Here is a 22,229-nt window from a genome sequence, read left to right on the forward strand (position 1 = left end):
AAAGATAAACAGTTCAACATGTCGACAGTGTTAAAAGGCCGACAGGGTCAAGGGTATTTATTTTTTATTATTATTATTTTCACGTTTTTCCTACTTTACCATCCACGTGGACTACGATTGGGAATAGTAACCTGTGCCGAGCACAGTGGTAGCGAAGCAAGGCACCGTGCCCAAATGCGAGGGGACGCGGTACACTTATGTGTCGACTATGTCCACGTCGACCTTTTGACCCTATCGACTTTGCCTACTGTCTGCCTATTCTATGTAGACTTTTTGATCCTGACAACCTTTTGATCTAATGCATGTCTACCCAGTGTCGGACTGGAGCATGAAGGGCCCACCGGGGGTATGCAGTGGTAGGGGCCCATGATTAGAGGTGTGGCCAGCCTCTAAAGGGGGTGTGGCCAGCCACCACTGAGGTTTGGCTATCCATTATAGAGTACCTGGTCTGGACTCATTGATCATTTATATAGTAATTAATGCTAGTGCATGTATGATAATGTGTCAGATTAATGACAGCAATGCACTGTAGAGAATACATCATAATCCTGTGCAGTACAAGTTAACATATGTATAATATATAATTCAAGTGCACGGTCTAGAACATGATCCCTAGAGGAGGAGGAGGCGCCCAAAGATAGAGGGGCCTACCAATGGTTTCCCCTGTACCCCTGTGGGCCAGTCCGAGCCTGTGTCTACCATTAGTAGTAGACCTATTGACTGTAGACCTTTTTAGCGTAGATCAGTGGTTTCCAAACTGTGTGCCGTGGCACCCTAGGGTGTCCCGGAACACTTGCAAGGGTGCCTTGAATTGATGGTCCAGAACCAATTAAAATTATTTATGGTCAATGTAATAGGAAAAACCAGTGCTGGTGGCTGCCAATCATACAATATGGAGACAATCAGAAGCAAATCCTCACCACACAACTGAACCTAGGGATGACATATTAACACATTTCTTTCTACATTTCTCAATAAGAAACTTGGCCTAGGGGTGCAGTTAAAAAAAATTCTGATACTCTAGGGCGCCGTGATTCAAAAAAGTTTGAGAATCCCTGGTGTAGATCCACACCCATCCCAGGTATTATCAGGTTTAGATAATACAGCAAGTATTAGATAGAAGATATATGTGATGTTTTCTGTGCAGTCTGCTTTACCATGCACGCTATTAATGCACATTATTTATTGTCTGTGTTTCAGGAGATGATACTTTAAAGACATGGGACATAAGAAACTTTAAGAAGCCAATGCACATGGCCACTGGACTGACAAACTATTTCCCCATGTAAGTATTCCGCCTCTGCTAGGTCTAGTGTTATAGCAGGGTCACTAGTACATGTATTTAGGTTATATATGTATAGAGTAGCACACAGTAATATTAGCGGTAGCTACATATGTGTCCTTATGCATTGTTGCTGCTGTCGCGCCAAACAGCCCTTCTCATCATGCCAAACAGCCCTTCTCACTGTGCCAAACAGCCCTTCTCATCATTCCAAGTGGCCCTTCTCGCCGTGCCAAACAGCCCTTCTCGCCGTGGCAAACAGCCCTTCTCGCCGTGCCAAACAGCCCTTCTCGCCGTGCCAAACAGCCCTTCTCGCCGTGCCAAACAGCCCTTCTCGCCGTGCCAAGCTGCCCTTCTCGCCGTGCCAAACAGCCCTTCTCTCTCGCCGTGCCACAAACAGCCCTTCTCGCCCTGCCAAATAGCCCTTCTCGCCCTGCCAAACTGCCCTTCTCATCGTTCCAAACGGCCCTTCTCATCGTGCCAAACAGCCCTTCTCACTGTGCCAAACAGCCCTACCCACCGTGCCAAACAGACCTTCTCGCCCTGACAAACTGCCCTTCTCGCCATGCCAAATGGCCCTTCTAACCATGCCAAACTGCCCTTCTCGCCCTGCCAAACTGCCCTTCTCGCCCTGCCAAACTGCCCTTCTCGGCCTGTCAAACTGCCCTTCTCGGCCTGTCAAACTGCCCTTCTCGCCCTGCCAAACTGCCCTTCTCGCCCTGCCAAACTGCCCTTCCCGCCCTGCCAAACGGCCCTTCCCGCCATGCCAAACGGCCCTTTTCGCAGTGCCAAACGGCCCTTCTCACCATGCCAAACAGCCCTACTCACCGTGCCAGGTCCCATGTGACTCCGCTTGCACCGAATGCCTTTTTACGTCATCCTTGCCCAAATTTGCATCTATGTTGCAATGCAGTGCGACAATACCACTTAACGAAACTCTGCTAATTAATTTGATATGTGACATTTATTTATTTATTTATTAGCAGTTTCTTATATAGCGCAGCATATTCCGTTGCGCTTTACAATTAGAACAACAATTATAAAACAAAACTGGGCAAAGCAGACAGACAGACAGAGGTAGGAAGGCCCTGCTCACAAGCTTACAATCTTGTACATCTGCGTGCAACTGAGTCTCTTACTCTGTATAAAAGCGCTATGAGGCAGTCACCACAGCTTATTTGCATGCCAATTAAAGTTGTGTTGTATATGCAGACTCTGACTCTGTTGCACACAGATATACGAGTGTTGCATATCCGATTAATCAGTGCAGTCTCGTGACGTGATTTGGTAAGATAAGGATCTCCAAGCGCTGCCTCTTCCTATACAGTGAGCGGGTCCTGGGTCGCATCAACCCGGCTTACCTGTTCACACTGCACAGCAAGCCCGGTTGAACACATGCTCAACCCGGCTCGCTACCCAGGTTGAGCACGTATCAACCCGTCTTATTTCATCCTAGTGCTTTCACACTGCACAATATCCCGGGTTGCTGCACGTTCATATGGATATTTATGACAGTGGAAAAGGGGTATTACTGGACCCGGGTATCCGGCTCCCATGGCCAGCCTGAGTAACTTCATCTTATGCAGGCTGACCACTGCCTGGAAACATCATGAATCGCAACCGATGGTCGTGATGGTGATCCAAGTCTGCGTCCTCTGACACATCACTCAGAACTCGCAAATGCATGCATCTATCTCCTACAGACGCATCTGCTGCATTTGCATTTTAATTGCACAGAATTGCGCCTGTGCAATTCCTTACAAACATGAATTAGGCCACTAGTCCTAGAGAAACTATGATGCAAAGCAATGAGTGAATAAATATATATATATATATATATATATATATATATATATACTGTATATATATATATGTCCATTTGAAGGATGCGACACTCAGGACTCAATCACAGGTACACAACGTGAGTAATCGATTACTTGTGTTGTGTACCTGTGATTGAGTCCTGAGTGCCGCATCCTTCAAATGGACATGTATACTGCCTTAGGGATGAGGGCACCGGACCAAATAATGCTATTTATAGGGAGTGCAGAGTCCATGAACGTGTATGTATGTATATAGTTTTATTGCTTTGGATTCAGGTAAAATACTCTTTGTATCTGCATATAGCACACGAACAGTGATTAAGCTACCTTGGGTATGGGAGGCGAGGGCCACTGCACGGCACGGAGGTGTCCCCACCATGGAAATAAATACTGGGTATTCAGAGTTTAGCTCTACATCTATTTTAATCTTATAAATTTGCCCCAAAGTGGGTGCAATCTTTTGGTTTGCCAAGCTGAAAAATACCACCTGCTGTCTAGATGGGTTCCCAGCTCTGGGGCTCTTCATAGTACAGTAGGTGACCATACACTATAAGTGAAAACATTTATTGTCCGTTATTTGCACCTTTGATTCATTGCTACTTTCCCATTGCTACAGGACAGACTGCTGCTTCAGCCCGGACGACAAACTCCTCATCACTGGAACCTCTGTTAAGAAAGGGGAAGGTAGCGGGAAACTGTTGTTCTTTGACATGGTGGATTTCAAGAAGATTTATGAAATTCCTGTCACTGATGCCGTGAGTGTCTTTAATCGTATTATTGTTCTTGATGAAGGGTATACAAATTAAGTGTCATTTTATGTTCTATGTACATCTACTGTTGTAGTTATCGTATGGGAGTACGAACCCTGTGATGCCGATTTTGGTGCTGTGTTCCGGTGTGATACAGGTACACTATGTAGTCAGAAGTGATTGGACCCACCCCACGCAAGCGAAATGGTGTGCTCCTACCGCAGACACGTGTCCGTTAAGAGATAAAACGGGTAGAGTGGCACTGGTTAGATCATTTGCTAATGAAATGGCTTGCCTGAAAAGGGGTTAACCGAGTTTGAAAAGAGGATCATTGTAGTCTGCGCAATGTCATGTTTCCAGGGCGACGCTGGACTGGTATACAGAAAATTCGGTATCACACATGGACTGGCCAGCCCAGAGTCAATTGAGAACCTCTGGGATGAATTGGAGCAGCGGGTGTGTTCCTCAACCTTCTTCAGTGCCGCAGTTGATCACCGTACTTAAGGCGGAATGGCAAAACATACCGCGTGCAGTTGTGCAGGAAATTGTGGACAGTTTGCCAAGAAGGGGGTCTGCAGTAATCACTGCACGTGGTGGATCCACAGAGTACTGACGTCAATAACGTCTCGTGGATCTATTTGCTGTCGGTGTCCAATCACTTTTCTCTAACGTCCTAGTGGATGCTGGGGACTCCGTAAGGACCATGGGGATAGACGGGCTCCGCAGGAGACATGGGTACTTTAAGAAAGAATTTAGGTTCTGGTGTGCACTGGCTCCTCCCTCTATGCCCCTCCTCCAGACCTCAGTTTGATACTGTGCCCAGACGAGCTGGGTGCTTTTCAGTGAGCTCTCCTGAGTTTGCTGAGAGAAAGTATTTTGTTAGGTTTTTTATTTTCAGGGAGCTCTGCTGGCAACAGACTCCCTGCATCGTGGGACTGAGGGGAGAGAAGCAGCCCTACTCTCTGAAGCTAGGTCCTGCTTCTTAGGCTACTGGACACCATTAGCTCCAGAGGGATCGTACGCAGGATCTCACCCTCGCCGTCCGATCCCGGAGCCGCGCCGCCGTCCCCCTCGCAGAGCCGTAAGACAGAAGCCGGGTGAGTATGAGAAGCAAAGAAGACTTCACAGGCGGCAGAAGACTCCGTGGTCTTCACTGAGGTAACATACAGCACTGCAGCTGTGCGCCATTGCTCCCACACACCTCACATACTCCGGTCACTGTAAGGGTGCAGGGCGCAGGGGGGGCGCCCTGGGCAGCAATATAAACCTCTTATTTGGCAAAAGGAGCATATATACAGCTGGACACTGTATATATGCAGGAGCCCCCGCCAATTTTACACTTTTAGCGGGACAGAAGCCCGCCGTCGAGGGGGCGGGGCTTCTCCCTCAGCACTCACCAGCGCCATGTTTTTCTCCACAGCACCGCTGAGAGGAAGCTCCCCGGTCTCTCCCCTGCTTATACCACGGTAGAAGAGAGGGTTTTAAAGAAGAGGGGGGGCACATAATTCGGCGCAGATAATAACAGCGCTACTGGGTAAACATTAAATTGCTGTGTTTTTTCCTGGGTCATATAGCGCTGGGGTGTGTGCTGGCATACTCTCTCTCTCTGTCTCTCCAAAGGGCCTTGTGGGGGAATTATCTTCAGATGAGCATTCCCTGAGTGTGTGGTGTGTCGGTACGTGTGTGTCGACATGTCTGAGGTAAAAGGCTCCCCTAAGGAGAAGATGGAGCAAATGTGTGTGTGAGTGGTGTCTCCGTCGACAACGCCGACACCTGTTTGGATATGTGAAATTAAGTGCTAAGGTAAATTTATTGCACAAAAGATTAGAGAACAGACAGGGAATCTACCCATGTCTGTCCCTATGTCGCAGAGACCTTCAGAGTCTCACAATGCTCACTATCCAAAATAATAGACACTGATATCGACACGGAGTCTGACTCCAGTGTCGACTACGATAATGCAAAGTTACAGCCAAAATGGCAGGAAAGTATTCAATATATGATTATTGTAATAAAAGATGTTTTGCATATCACTGATGACTCATCTGTCCCTGACACGAGGGTACACATGTTTAAGGGGTAGAAAGCTGAGGTAAATTTACCTCCTCTCATGAAGAAAAAGAGCGGGAATCTCCAGACAAGAGACTGCAGTTTCCCACAAAGAATTCTCAGGGAGTATCCTTTCCCTACTAGGGCCAGGATACGATGGGAATCTTCCCCTAGGGTGGACAAAGCTTGTCACGTTTACCCAAAAGGTAGCGCTGACTTAACTGCTATCCTCAGGGATCCTGCAGATAGCATGCAGTAAAAGTACTTTGAAGTCCATTTACACACATTCTGGTACACTACTCAGACCGGCGATTGTGTCGGCATGGGTTTATAGCGCTGTAGCAGCGTGGACAGATACCTTATCAGCAGAGATTGAGACCATAGTATGTATGTATGTATATATATATATATATATATATATATATATTGTGTACAAAAAGTGCAGATAGCGCTACAACCTGAATATTCTATAACCAGATATCCCTGAGATGGGAGATCATAAGTTACACATGAAATAGTGCAAAGCAAATTATTAAATTATTTAGAGAACACTCCCAGATTAAATGGTGTCGCAACCAGATTTCAAAATGTCCAATTCCCAAGGGAACTTAGTTTTCAAATTTGTTCTAGTGATAAATCAGTTGCGCCTTCAGTGTTTGTGAATAAAACGTTGCAAATCCTTAAGTGATAGTTAAAAAATGCGTACCAGACATATGCAGAACATTCGCCTTGTTTATGGTGTCTTTGCATCTGGATGTTCCTTACTCGTACTAACTCTCCGTTCCCATCCGTCCAGGCATTGGTGTGGAGTTTGTACGTATATGCAAGACAATGTGTCAATATACTGCTCTTAGAAAAGTGACTTGGTGCTATTTTTGTGCAAAGTTAGCAGTAAAGTGAATATGTGCAGAGAAAGTGCTGTAAGTGCTTATTAAAAATATATGAATAAAAATGAATATATTACTGGCAGTGTGCTAGTTCCCTTTTTTTCTTAGGTAATGTGCTTAAATACCATTTCTTAAGGGTGCAACACCATATAGCTCAGTATTCAGAGGAGATCTATAGAGGAGGTATATTTATATGAAGCACTTACATCTAGAGTTGCAATGAATTAAAAAGATGCTGCCGTCATTCCGTCATCAGACTTATATACCTCTCTATTGTATTCCGTATAGAAGTGCTTCTTGCGAGCCAGATAATAAGATGTGAGTGACCGGAGAACCTGGAGCTGTGTGGGTGCGGCTCAGAGACACATACACAAAGCTAAGGGACGGAGGAGGAAGTGTGTGTAGCACAGAACTGCTGCAAGAGCACATCTTATTATCTGGCTCGCAAGAAGCACTTCTATACGGAATACAATAGAGAGGTATATAAGTCTGATGACGGAATGACGGCAGCATCTTTTTAATTCATTGCAACTCTAGATGTAAGTGCCTCATATAAATATACCTCCTCTATAGATCTCCTCTGAATACTGAGCTATATGGTGTTGCACCCTTAAGAAATGGTATTTAAGCACATTACCTAAGAAAAAAAGGGAACTAGCACACTGCCAGTAATATATTCATTTTTATTCATATATTTTTAATAAGCACTTACAGCACTTTCTCTGCACATATTCACTTTACTGCTAACTTTGCACAAAAATAGCACCAAGTCACTTTTCTAAGAGCAGTATATTGACACATTGTCTTGCATATACGTACAAACTCCACACCAATGCCTGGACGGATGGGAACGGAGAGTTAGTACGAGTAAGGAACATCCAGATGCAAAGACACCATAAACAAGGCGAATGTTCTGCATATGTCTGGTACGCATTTTTTAACTATCACTTAAGGATTTGCAACGTTTTATTCACAAACACTGAAGGCGCAACTGATTTATCACTAGAACATATATATATATATGTAAGTATATATAAATATATATATATATATATATATATATATATATATATATAAGATGCTGTCTTATATATATATATATATATATATATATAAAACATGCCCAAAGAGACATTTAGTCTACTGGGTTCTAGAGTCAACGCTATGTCGATTTCTGCTAGACGTGTCCTGTGGAACATGCAATGGATAGGTGATGCCGACTTAAGAGGCATTTGGAAGGTTTACCTTACAAGGCTGAGGAATTGTGTGGAAAGGGCTCTCGGACCTGTTCTCCACAGCTATAACTGGTAATTCTGATCTTTTGCCTTATATTCCCGCACAGCCTAAGAAAGCACGACATTATCAAATGCAGTCCTTTCGATCACAAAGAAACAAGAAAGTCCGAGGTGCGTCCTTTCTTGCCAGAGGCAGGGGCCAGAGGAAAGAAGCTGCACAACACAGCTAGTTCCCAGGAACAGAAGTCCTCCCCGGCCTCTACAAAATCCACCGCATGACGCTGGGGCTCCACAGGCGGAGCTAGGCCCGGTGGGGGCACGTCTTCGAAATTTCAGCCACAAGTGGGTTCACTCCCAGTTGGATCCCTGGGCAATAGATATTGTGTCTCAGGGATACAAGCTGGAATTCGAAGAGATGCCCCCTCACCGATACCTCAAATCGGCCCTGCCAGCTTCCCCCCACGAGAGGGAAATAGTGTTAACTGCAATTCACAAATTGTATCTTCAACAGATGGTGGTCAAGGTTCCCCTCCTTCAACAAGGAGGGGGTTATTATTCGACCAAGTTTGTAGTCCCGAAACCGGACGGTTCGGTCAGGCCATATTGAATTTAAAATCCCTGAACATATACCTGAAAAGGTTCAAGTTCAAGATGGAATCGCTGAGAGCGGTCGTCGCAAGCCTGGAAGGGGGGGATTTTATGGTGTCTCTGGACATAAAGGATGCATACCTTCATGTCCCCATTTATCCACCTCATCAGGCGTACCTCAGATTTGTGGTACAGGATTGTCATTACCAATTTCAGACGTTGCCGTTTGGTCTCTCCACGGCACCGAGAATATTTACCAAGGTAATGGCGGAAATGATGGTACTCCTGCGGAAGCAAGGGGTCGCAATTATCCCATACTTGGACGATCTCCTCATAAAAGCGGGATCAAGAGAGCAGTTGCTGATCAGCGTAGCACTTTCTCTGGAAGTGTTACGGCAACAGGGCTGGATTCTAAATATTCCAAAGTCGCAGTTGGTTCCTACGACTCGTCTGCCTTTCCTGGGCATGATTCTAGACACAGACCAGAAAAGGGTTTATCTCCCGATAGAGAAAGCTCAGGAACTCAGGACACTGGTCAGGAACCTATTAAAACCAAAACAGGTGTCAGTGCATCACTGCACTCGAGTCCTGGGAAAGATGGTGGCATCATACGAGGCCATTTCCTTCGGCAGGTTCCATGCGAAGACCTTTCAATGGGACTTACTGGACAAGTGGTCCGGATCACATCTTCAGATCCATCGGGTAATCACCCTATCCCCCAGGGCCAGGGTGTCACTCCTGTGGTGGCTGCAGAGTGCTCACCTTCTCGAGGGCCGCAAATTCGGCATTCAGGACTGGGTCCTGGTGACCACGGATGCAAGCCTCCGAGGTTGGGGAGCAGTCACACAGGGAAGAAATTTCCAAGGTCTGTGGTCAAGTCAGGAGACTTGCCTTCACATCAACATCCTGGAACTAAGGGCCATATACAACTCCCTACATCAAGCGGAGACCCTGCTTCGCGACCAACCGGTTCTGATTCAGTCAGACAACATCACCGCAGTGGCTCATGTAAACCGACAAGGCGGCACAAGGAGCAGGGTGGCGATGGCGAAGCCACCAGAATTCTTCGCTGGGCGGAGAATCACGTAAACGCACTGTCAGCAATGTTCGTCTCGGGAGTGGACAACTGGGAAGCAGACTTCCTCAGCAGACACGATTTCCACCCGGGAGAGTGGGGACTTCATCAGGAAGTCTTCGCACAGATTACAAGTCGGTGGGAACTGCCACAGGTGGACATGATGGCATCCAGCCTCAACAAAAAGCTACAGAGGTATTGCGCCAGGTCAAGAGACCCTCAGGCGGTAGCTGTGGACGCCCTGGTGACACCGTGGGTTTTTCAGTCGGTCTATGTATTTCCTCCTCTTCCTCTCATACCCAAGGTGCTGAGGATAATAAGAAAAAGAGGAGTGAGAACAATCCTCAATTTTCCAGATTAGCCACGAAGGACTTGGTATCCAAATCTGCAAGAAATGCTCACAGAGGACCCGTGGCCTCTTCCTCTAAGACAGGACCTGTTGCAACAGGGGCCCTGTCTGTTCCAAGACTTACCGCGACTGCGTTTGACGACATGGCGGTTGAAAGCCAGATCCTAGCAGAGAAAGGCATTCTGGATGAGGTCATTCCTACGCTGATAAAGGCTAGGAAGGACGTGACAGCTCAACATTATCACCGTATATGGCGAATATATGTTTATTGCTGTGAGGCCAGGAATGCTCCTACGGAGGAATTCCAGCTGGGCCGTTTCCTTCACTTCCTACAGTCCGGAGTGAATTTGGGCCTAAAATTGGGTTCCATTAAGGTCCAGATTTTGGCCCTATCCATTTTCTTTCAAAAGGAGCTGGCTTCTCTACCTGAAGTTTAGACGTTTGTAAAGAGAGTGCTGCATATTCAGCCTCCTTTTGTGCCTCCAGTGGCACCTTGGGATCTTAACGTGGTGTTGAGTTTCCTGAAATCCCACTGGGTTTGAACCACTTAAAACGGTGGAGTTGAAATATCTCACCTGGAAGGTGGTCATGTTATTAGCCTTGGCTTCGGCTAGGCGTGTGTCAGAGTTGGCGGCTTTGTCACATAAAAGCCCCTATCTGGTTTTCCATGTGGATAGAGCAGAATTGCGGACCCGTCCACAATTTCTGCCGAACGTGGTTCCATCTTTTCATATAAACCAACCTATTGTGGTGCCTGTGGCTACTCGTGACTTGGAGGATTCCGAGTTGCTTGATGTGGTCATGGCTTTGAAGGTTTATGAAGCCAGAACGGCTAGGGTCAGGAAAACAGAGTCTTTGTTTATACTGTATGCATCCAACAAGCTGGGTGCTCCTGCTTAAAAGCAGACTATTGCTCGCTGGATCTGTAACACGATTCGGCAGGCTCATTTTGCGGCTGGATTGCCGCTGCCAAAATCAGTTAAGGCCCATTCCACTAGGAAGATGGGCTCTTCTTGGGCGGCTGCCCGAGGGGTTTCGGCATTAAAACTTTGCCGAGCGGCTTCTTGGTCAGGTTCAAACACTTTTGCAAAGTTCTACAAGTTTGATACCCTGGCTGAGGAGGACCTCTTATTTGCTCAATCGGTGCTGCAGAGTCATCCGCACTCTCCCGCCCGTTTGGGAGCTTTGGTATAATCCCCATGGTTCTTACGGAGTCCCCAGCATCCACTAGGACATTAGAGAAAATAAGATTTTACTTACCGGTAAATCTATTTCTCGTAGTCCGTAGTGGATGCTGGGCGCCCGTCCCAAGTGCGGACTTCTTCTGCAATGCTTGTATATAGTTATTGCTTCAATAAGGGTTATGTTATGGTTGCATCAGGGTTTGACCTGATGCTCTGTTGTTTGTCATACTGTTGACTGGTTGTTATAAACTCATGTTATACGGTGTGATTGGTGTGGCTGGTATGAGTCTTGCCCTGGATTACCAAAATCCTTTCCTTGTACTGTCAGCTCTTCTGGGCACAGTTTCTCTAACTGAGGTCTGGAGGAGGGGCATAGAGGGAGGAGCCAGTGCACACCAGAACCTAAATTCTTTCTTAAAGTGCCCATGTCTCCTGCGGAACCCATCTATCCCCATGGTCCTTACGGAGTCCCCAGCATCCACTACGGACTACGAGAAATAGATTTACCGGTAAGTAAAATCTTATTATTGTCTACATAGTGTATTATGGATCCAGTACCATATTTGACGTCTAATGTACTATTGCAATTGAAGAGATTGGAAAGCTGGCATTTTATTTATACCAGGAAATCTGTTTTTGTTGTTTCTGTCTGTTTGTAGCTGTTATGGTTAAACCAATAATACCTGTCGCTTATAGATGGCTTCAGATACATATAAAATGGAAGTACTGTATGTGTGAAGAACCAGAGACATATAAAATGGAAGTACTGTATGTGTGAAGAACCAGAGACATATAAAATGGGAGTACTGTATGCGTGAAGAATCAGTGACCTATAAAATGGGAGTACTGTATGTGTGAAGAATCAGTGACCTATAAAATGGGAGTACTGTATGTGTGAAGAATCAGGGACATATAAAATGGGAGTACTGTATGTGTGAAGAATCAGGGACATATAAAATGGGAGTACTGTATGTCTGAAGAATTAGAGACCTATAAAATGGGAGTACTGTATGTGTAAAGAATCAGAGACTGTTGAGTCGCTTCCTCAGGTGGCAGAATGTTTTGTGGAATTCTTCTGTGAGTTCCACTGAAAATTGTATTAACTGTGATTTCTCTAACGTCCTAGTGGATGCTGGGGACTCCGTAAGGACCATGGGGAATAGACGGGCTCCGCAGGAGACTGGGCACTCTAAGAAAGATTTAGTACTACTGGTGTGCACTGGCTCCTCCCTCTATGCCCCTCCTCCAGACCTCAGTTAGAATCTGTGCCCGGAAGGAGCTGGGTGCATTTTAGTGAGCTCTCCCGAGCTTGCTAATAAGAAAGTATTTTAGTTAGGTTTTTTATTTTCAGAGAGCTTCTGCTGGCAACAGACTCTCTGCTACGTGGGACTGAGGGGAGAGAAGCAAACCTACTAACTGCGGCTAGGTTGCGCTTCTTAGGCTACTGGACACCATTAGCTCCAGAGGGATCGAACACAGGAACTTAACCTTGGTCGTCCGTTCCCGGAGCCGCGCCACCGTCCCCCTCACAGAGCCAGAAGACAGAAGCCGGCGGGTTGAAGCAAGAAGACGTCAAAATCGTCGGCAGAAGACTCCTGTCTTCATATGAGGTAGCGCTCAGCACTGCAGCTGTGCGCCATTACTCCCACACTAACCCACACACTCCGGTCACTGTAGGGTGCAGGGCGCAGGGGGGGGCGCCCTGGCAGCTATTGAGTACCTCCTGGCAAAAAAGCAGCATATATACAGCTGGCCACTGTAATATGCATGAGCCCCCGCCATTATTTTTACACAAAATCGCGGGACAGAAGCCCGCCTCTGAGGGGGCGGGGCTTTCTTCCTCAGCACTCACCAGCGCCATTTTCTCTCCACAGCTCCGCTGAGAGGAAGCTCCCCAGGCTCTCCCCTGCAGAAGCACGATAGAGAGGGTGAAAAAGAGAGGGGGGGCACATAAATTTGGCGTAAAAACAATATATACAGCAGCTACTGGGTTAACACTAAGTTACTGTGTGATTCCTGGGTCATATAGCGCTGGGGTGTGTGCTGGCATACTCTCTCTCTGTCTCTCCAAAGGGCCTTGTGGGGGAACTGTCTTCAAATAGAGCATCCCCTGTGTGTGTGGTGTGTCGGTACGTGTGTGTCGACATGTCTGAGTTAAAAGGCTAAGGAGGAGATAGAGCAAATATGTGTGTGAGAGGGTGTCTCCGTCGACAACGCCGACACCTGTTTGGATATGTGTAAGTGCTAAGGTGAATTTATTGCACAAAAGATTAGAATACAGACAGGAAATCTACCCATGTCTGTCCCTATGGCGCAGAGACCTTCAGAGTCTCACAATGTTCACTATCCAAAATAATAAACACTGATATCGACACGGAGTTTGACTCCAGTGTCGACTACGATAATGCAAAGTTACAGCCAAAATGGCAGAAAAGTATTCAATATATGATTATAGTAATAAAAGATGATTTGCATATCACTGATGACTCATCTGTCCCTGACACAAGGGTACACATGTTTAAGGGGAAGAAAGCTGAGGTAAATTTCACTCCTCTCATGAGGAAAAAGAGCGGGAATCTCCAGACAAGAGACTGCAGCTTCCCACAAAGAATTCTCAGGCAGTATCCTTTCCCCACTAGGGCCAGGATGTGATGGGAATCTTCCCCTAGGGTGTCACGTTTGCCCAGAAGGTAGCCCTAGCTATTCTCAGGGATCCTGCAGATAGCGTGCACATTCTGGTACACTACTCAGACCGGCGATTGTGTCGGCATGGGTTTATAGCGCTGGGGCGGCGTGGACAGGTACCTTTTCAGCAGAAATTGAGACCCTAGTATGTATATATATATATATATATATATGTATATAGAGAGATATGTATATATATTAAAGATGCTGTCTTAAGAGATATATATAATCAAACATGCCCAAAGAGACATGAGTATACTGGGTCCTAGAGTCAAAGCTATGTCGATTTCTGCTTGACGTGTCCTGTAGAATATGCAATGGACAGATGATGCCAACTTAAGTGGCATATGGAAGGCTGAGGATTGTGTGGAGAAGGGTTCTCGGACCTGGTCTCCACGGCTATAGCTGGTAATTCGGATATTTTGCCTTATATTCCTGCACAGCCTAGGAAAGCACGTCATTATCAAATGCAGCTTTTCGAACAAAGAAACAAGAAAGGCCGAGATGCGTCCTTTCTTGCCAGAGGAAAGAAGCTGCACAACACAGCTAGTTCCCAGGAACAGAAGTCCTCCCCGGCCTCTATGAAAATCCACCGCATGTCGCTGGGGCTCCACAGACGGAGCTAGGCCCGGTGGGGGCACGCTTTCGTAAGTTCTACAACAAATGGGTTCACTCCCTGTTAGATCCCTGGGCAATAGATATTGTGTCTCAGGGATACAAGCTGGACTTTGAGAAGATGCCTCCTCACTGACGGCCCTGCCGGCTTCCCCCCACGAGAGGGAAATAGGGTTAACTGCAATTCACAAATTGTATCTTCAACAGGTGGTGGTCAAGGTTACCCTCCTTCGACAAGGAGGGGGTTATTATTCGACCATGTGGTAGTCCCGAAACCAGACGTTTCGGTCAGACCCATATTGAATTTAAAATCCCTGAACATATACCTGAAAAGGATCAAGTTCAAGATGGAATCGCTAAGAGCGGTCGTTACAAGCCTGAAAGGGGGAGATTTTATTGTGACTCGGGACATAAAGGATCATACCTTCATGTCCCCATTTATCCACCTCATCAGGCGTACCTCAGAATTGCGGTACGGGATTGTCATTACCAATTTCAGACGTTGCCGTTTGGTCTCTCCACGGCCCCGAGAATATTCACCAAGGTAATGGCGGAAATGATGGTGCTCCTGCGGAAGCAAGGTGTCACTATTATCACGTACTTGGACGATCTCCTCATAAAAGCGAGATCAAGAGAGCAGTGGCTGAACAGCGTATCACTTTCTCTGGAAGTGTAACGGCAACACGGCTGGATTCTATATATTCCAAAGTCGCAGTTGGTTCCTACAGCTCATCTGCCTCTCCTAGGCATGATCCTTGACACAGACCAGAAAAGGGTTTATCTCCCGATAGAGAGAGCTCAGGAGCTCAGGACACTGGTCAGGAATCTATTAAAACCAAAACAGGTGTCAGTGCATCACTGCACTCGAGTCCTGGGAAGGATGGTGGCATCATACGAGGCCATTCCTTTCGGCAGGTTCCATGAGAGGACCTTCTAATGGGACTTACTGGACAAAGTGGTCCGGATCACATCTTTAGATGCATCGGTTAATCACCCTATCCCCCGGGGCCAGGGTGTCTCTCCGGTGGTGGCTGCAGAGTACTCACCTTCTCGAGGGCCGCAGGTTCGGCATTCAGGACTGGGTCCTGGTGACCACGGATGCAAGCCTCCGAGGGTGGGGGGCAGTCACTCAGGGAAGAAGTTTCCAAGGGCTGTGGTCAAGTCAGGAGACTTGCCTTCACATCAATATCCTGGAACTAAGGGCCATATACAACGCCCTAAGTCAAGCGGAGACCCTGCTTCGCAACCAATCGGTGCTGATCCAATCAGACAACATCACCGCAGTGGCTCATGTAAACCGCCAAAGCGGCACAAGGAGCAGGGTGGCGATGGCGGAAGCCACCAGAATTCTTCGATGGGCGGAGAATCACGTACGAGCACTGTCAGCAGTGTTCATTCCGGGAGTGGACAACTGGGAAGCAGACTTCCTCAGCAGGCACGACCTCCACCCGGGAGAGTGGGGACTTCATCAAGAAGTCTTTGCGCAGATTGTAGGTCGGTGGGAACTGCCACGGGTGGACATGATGGCATCCCGCATCAACAAAAGCTACAGAGGTATTGCTCCAGGTCAAGAGACTCTCAGGCGATTGCTGTAGACGCACTAGTGACACCGTGGATGTTCCAGTCGGTTTATGTGTTTCCTCCTCTTCCTCTCTTACCCAAGGTGCTGAGAATCATAAGGAAAAGAGGAGTGAGAACAATACTCATTGTTCCGGATTGGCCAAGAAGGACTTGGTATCCAGAGCTGCAAGAAATGCTCACAGAGGACCCATGGCCTCTGCCTCTAGGGCAGGATCTGTTGCAGCAGGGACCTTGTATGTTCCAAGACTTACCGCAGCTGCGTTTGACGGCACGGCGGTTGAACGCCGGATCCTAGTAAAAAAAAAAAAGGGATTCCGGATGAGGTGACCACGGATGCAAGCCTCCGAGGTTGGGGAGCAGTCACACAGGGAAGAAATTTCCAAGGTCTGTGGTCAAGTCAGGAGACTTGCCTTCACATCAACATCCTGGAACTAAGGGCCATATACAACTCCCTACATCAAGCGGAGACCCTGCTTCGCGACCAACCGGTTCTGATTCAGTCAGACAACATCACCGCAGTGGCTCATGTAAACCGACAAGGCGGCACAAGGAGCAGGGTGGCGATGGCGAAGCCACCAGAATTCTTCGCTGGGCGGAGAATCACGTAAACGCACTGTCAGCAATGTTCGTCTCGGGAGTGGACAACTGGGAAGCAGACTTCCTCAGCAGACACGATTTCCACCCGGGAGAGTGGGGACTTCATCAGGAAGTCTTCGCACAGATTACAAGTCGGTGGGAACTGCCACAGGTGGACATGATGGCATCCAGCCTCAACAAAAAGCTACAGAGGTATTGCGCCAGGTCAAGAGACCCTCAGGCGGTAGCTGTGGACGCCCTGGTGACACCGTGGGTTTTTCAGTCGGTCTATGTATTTCCTCCTCTTCCTCTCATACCCAAGGTGCTGAGGATAATAAGAAAAAGAGGAGTGAGAACAATCCTCAATTTTCCAGATTAGCCACGAAGGACTTGGTATCCAAATCTGCAAGAAATGCTCACAGAGGACCCGTGGCCTCTTCCTCTAAGACAGGACCTGTTGCAACAGGGGCCCTGTCTGTTCCAAGACTTACCGCGACTGCGTTTGACGACATGGCGGTTGAAAGCCAGATCCTAGCAGAGAAAGGCATTCTGGATGAGGTCATTCCTACGCTGATAAAGGCTAGGAAGGACGTGACAGCTCAACATTATCACCGTATATGGCGAATATATGTTTATTGCTGTGAGGCCAGGAATGCTCCTACGGAGGAATTCCAGCTGGGCCGTTTCCTTCACTTCCTACAGTCCGGAGTGAATTTGGGCCTAAAATTGGGTTCCATTAAGGTCCAGATTTTGGCCCTATCCATTTTCTTTCAAAAGGAGCTGGCTTCTCTACCTGAAGTTTAGACGTTTGTAAAGAGAGTGCTGCATATTCAGCCTCCTTTTGTGCCTCCAGTGGCACCTTGGGATCTTAACGTGGTGTTGAGTTTCCTGAAATCCCACTGGGTTTGAACCACTTAAAACGGTGGAGTTGAAATATCTCACCTGGAAGGTGGTCATGTTATTAGCCTTGGCTTCGGCTAGGCGTGTGTCAGAGTTGGCGGCTTTGTCACATAAAAGCCCCTATCTGGTTTTCCATGTGGATAGAGCAGAATTGCGGACCCGTCCACAATTTCTGCCGAACGTGGTTCCATCTTTTCATATAAACCAACCTATTGTGGTGCCTGTGGCTACTCGTGACTTGGAGGATTCCGAGTTGCTTGATGTGGTCATGGCTTTGAAGGTTTATGAAGCCAGAACGGCTAGGGTCAGGAAAACAGAGTCTTTGTTTATACTGTATGCATCCAACAAGCTGGGTGCTCCTGCTTAAAAGCAGACTATTGCTCGCTGGATCTGTAACACGATTCGGCAGGCTCATTTTGCGGCTGGATTGCCGCTGCCAAAATCAGTTAAGGCCCATTCCACTAGGAAGATGGGCTCTTCTTGGGCGGCTGCCCGAGGGGTTTCGGCATTAAAACTTTGCCGAGCGGCTTCTTGGTCAGGTTCAAACACTTTTGCAAAGTTCTACAAGTTTGATACCCTGGCTGAGGAGGACCTCTTATTTGCTCAATCGGTGCTGCAGAGTCATCCGCACTCTCCCGCCCGTTTGGGAGCTTTGGTATAATCCCCATGGTTCTTACGGAGTCCCCAGCATCCACTAGGACATTAGAGAAAATAAGATTTTACTTACCGGTAAATCTATTTCTCGTAGTCCGTAGTGGATGCTGGGCGCCCGTCCCAAGTGCGGACTTCTTCTGCAATGCTTGTATATAGTTATTGCTTCAATAAGGGTTATGTTATGGTTGCATCAGGGTTTGACCTGATGCTCTGTTGTTTGTCATACTGTTGACTGGTTGTTATAAACTCATGTTATACGGTGTGATTGGTGTGGCTGGTATGAGTCTTGCCCTGGATTACCAAAATCCTTTCCTTGTACTGTCAGCTCTTCTGGGCACAGTTTCTCTAACTGAGGTCTGGAGGAGGGGCATAGAGGGAGGAGCCAGTGCACACCAGAACCTAAATTCTTTCTTAAAGTGCCCATGTCTCCTGCGGAACCCATCTATCCCCATGGTCCTTACGGAGTCCCCAGCATCCACTACGGACTACGAGAAATAGATTTACCGGTAAGTAAAATCTTATTATTGTCTACATAGTGTATTATGGATCCAGTACCATATTTGACGTCTAATGTACTATTGCAATTGAAGAGATTGGAAAGCTGGCATTTTATTTATACCAGGAAATCTGTTTTTGTTGTTTCTGTCTGTTTGTAGCTGTTATGGTTAAACCAATAATACCTGTCGCTTATAGATGGCTTCAGATACATATAAAATGGAAGTACTGTATGTGTGAAGAACCAGAGACATATAAAATGGAAGTACTGTATGTGTGAAGAACCAGAGACATATAAAATGGGAGTACTGTATGCGTGAAGAATCAGTGACCTATAAAATGGGAGTACTGTATGTGTGAAGAATCAGTGACCTATAAAATGGGAGTACTGTATGTGTGAAGAATCAGGGACATATAAAATGGGAGTACTGTATGTGTGAAGAATCAGGGACATATAAAATGGGAGTACTGTATGTCTGAAGAATTAGAGACCTATAAAATGGGAGTACTGTATGTGTAAAGAATCAGAGACTGTTGAGTCGCTTCCTCAGGTGGCAGAATGTTTTGTGGAATTCTTCTGTGAGTTCCACTGAAAATTGTATTAACTGTGATTTCTCTAACGTCCTAGTGGATGCTGGGGACTCCGTAAGGACCATGGGGAATAGACGGGCTCCGCAGGAGACTGGGCACTCTAAGAAAGATTTAGTACTACTGGTGTGCACTGGCTCCTCCCTCTATGCCCCTCCTCCAGACCTCAGTTAGAATCTGTGCCCGGAAGGAGCTGGGTGCATTTTAGTGAGCTCTCCCGAGCTTGCTAATAAGAAAGTATTTTAGTTAGGTTTTTTATTTTCAGAGAGCTTCTGCTGGCAACAGACTCTCTGCTACGTGGGACTGAGGGGAGAGAAGCAAACCTACTAACTGCGGCTAGGTTGCGCTTCTTAGGCTACTGGACACCATTAGCTCCAGAGGGATCGAACACAGGAACTTAACCTTGGTCGTCCGTTCCCGGAGCCGCGCCACCGTCCCCCTCACAGAGCCAGAAGACAGAAGCCGGCGGGTTGAAGCAAGAAGACGTCAAAATCGTCGGCAGAAGACTCCTGTCTTCATATGAGGTAGCGCTCAGCACTGCAGCTGTGCGCCATTACTCCCACACTAACCCACACACTCCGGTCACTGTAGGGTGCAGGGCGCAGGGGGGGGCGCCCTGGCAGCTATTGAGTACCTCCTGGCAAAAAAGCAGCATATATACAGCTGGCCACTGTAATATGCATGAGCCCCCGCCATTATTTTTACACAAAATCGCGGGACAGAAGCCCGCCTCTGAGGGGGCGGGGCTTTCTTCCTCAGCACTCACCAGCGCCATTTTCTCTCCACAGCTCCGCTGAGAGGAAGCTCCCCAGGCTCTCCCCTGCAGAAGCACGATAGAGAGGGTGAAAAAGAGAGGGGGGGCACATAAATTTGGCGTAAAAACAATATATACAGCAGCTACTGGGTTAACACTAAGTTACTGTGTGATTCCTGGGTCATATAGCGCTGGGGTGTGTGCTGGCATACTCTCTCTCTGTCTCTCCAAAGGGCCTTGTGGGGGAACTGTCTTCAAATAGAGCATCCCCTGTGTGTGTGGTGTGTCGGTACGTGTGTGTCGACATGTCTGAGTTAAAAGGCTAAGGAGGAGATAGAGCAAATATGTGTGTGAGAGGGTGTCTCCGTCGACAACGCCGACACCTGTTTGGATATGTGTAAGTGCTAAGGTGAATTTATTGCACAAAAGATTAGAATACAGACAGGAAATCTACCCATGTCTGTCCCTATGGCGCAGAGACCTTCAGAGTCTCACAATGTTCACTATCCAAAATAATAAACACTGATATCGACACGGAGTTTGACTCCAGTGTCGACTACGATAATGCAAAGTTACAGCCAAAATGGCAGAAAAGTATTCAATATATGATTATAGTAATAAAAGATGATTTGCATATCACTGATGACTCATCTGTCCCTGACACAAGGGTACACATGTTTAAGGGGAAGAAAGCTGAGGTAAATTTCACTCCTCTCATGAGGAAAAAGAGCGGGAATCTCCAGACAAGAGACTGCAGCTTCCCACAAAGAATTCTCAGGCAGTATCCTTTCCCCACTAGGGCCAGGATGTGATGGGAATCTTCCCCTAGGGTGTCACGTTTGCCCAGAAGGTAGCCCTAGCTATTCTCAGGGATCCTGCAGATAGCGTGCACATTCTGGTACACTACTCAGACCGGCGATTGTGTCGGCATGGGTTTATAGCGCTGGGGCGGCGTGGACAGGTACCTTTTCAGCAGAAATTGAGACCCTAGTATGTATATATATATATATATATATGTATATAGAGAGATATGTATATATATTAAAGATGCTGTCTTAAGAGATATATATAATCAAACATGCCCAAAGAGACATGAGTATACTGGGTCCTAGAGTCAAAGCTATGTCGATTTCTGCTTGACGTGTCCTGTAGAATATGCAATGGACAGATGATGCCAACTTAAGTGGCATATGGAAGGCTGAGGATTGTGTGGAGAAGGGTTCTCGGACCTGGTCTCCACGGCTATAGCTGGTAATTCGGATATTTTGCCTTATATTCCTGCACAGCCTAGGAAAGCACGTCATTATCAAATGCAGCTTTTCGAACAAAGAAACAAGAAAGGCCGAGATGCGTCCTTTCTTGCCAGAGGAAAGAAGCTGCACAACACAGCTAGTTCCCAGGAACAGAAGTCCTCCCCGGCCTCTATGAAAATCCACCGCATGTCGCTGGGGCTCCACAGACGGAGCTAGGCCCGGTGGGGGCACGCTTTCGTAAGTTCTACAACAAATGGGTTCACTCCCTGTTAGATCCCTGGGCAATAGATATTGTGTCTCAGGGATACAAGCTGGACTTTGAGAAGATGCCTCCTCACTGACGGCCCTGCCGGCTTCCCCCCACGAGAGGGAAATAGGGTTAACTGCAATTCACAAATTGTATCTTCAACAGGTGGTGGTCAAGGTTACCCTCCTTCGACAAGGAGGGGGTTATTATTCGACCATGTGGTAGTCCCGAAACCAGACGGTTCGGTCAGACCCATATTGAATTTAAAATCCCTGAACATATACCTGAAAAGGATCAAGTTCAAGATGGAATCGCTAAGAGCGGTCGTTACAAGCCTGAAAGGGGGAGATTTTATTGTGACTCGGGACATAAAGGATCATACCTTCATGTCCCCATTTATCCACCTCATCAGGCGTACCTCAGAATTGCGGTACGGGATTGTCATTACCAATTTCAGACGTTGCCGTTTGGTCTCTCCACGGCCCCGAGAATATTCACCAAGGTAATGGCGGAAATGATGGTGCTCCTGCGGAAGCAAGGTGTCACTATTATCACGTACTTGGACGATCTCCTCATAAAAGCGAGATCAAGAGAGCAGTGGCTGAACAGCGTATCACTTTCTCTGGAAGTGTAACGGCAACACGGCTGGATTCTATATAT

The 22,229-nt window shown here is 47.1% G+C and overlaps 1 protein-coding gene across 1 annotated transcript in view; it reads left to right on the forward strand.

Moving 5' to 3' along the window:
• The window catches only part of WDR70 (WD repeat domain 70), a 672,355-nt gene that overhangs the window by 533,627 nt on the left and 116,499 nt on the right, over nt 1–22,229 (forward strand). Inside the window, exons 13-14 of the mRNA XM_063961183.1 lie at nt 1,201–1,285; nt 3,722–3,860. Of these exons, the coding sequence (XP_063817253.1) occupies nt 1,201–1,285; nt 3,722–3,860 (224 nt within the window). The remainder of the gene's footprint in view (nt 1–1,200; nt 1,286–3,721; nt 3,861–22,229) is intronic.

This window comes from Pseudophryne corroboree, chromosome 1 (assembly GCF_028390025.1).
Source record: "Pseudophryne corroboree isolate aPseCor3 chromosome 1, aPseCor3.hap2, whole genome shotgun sequence".
NCBI lineage: Eukaryota > Metazoa > Chordata > Amphibia > Anura > Myobatrachidae > Pseudophryne > Pseudophryne corroboree.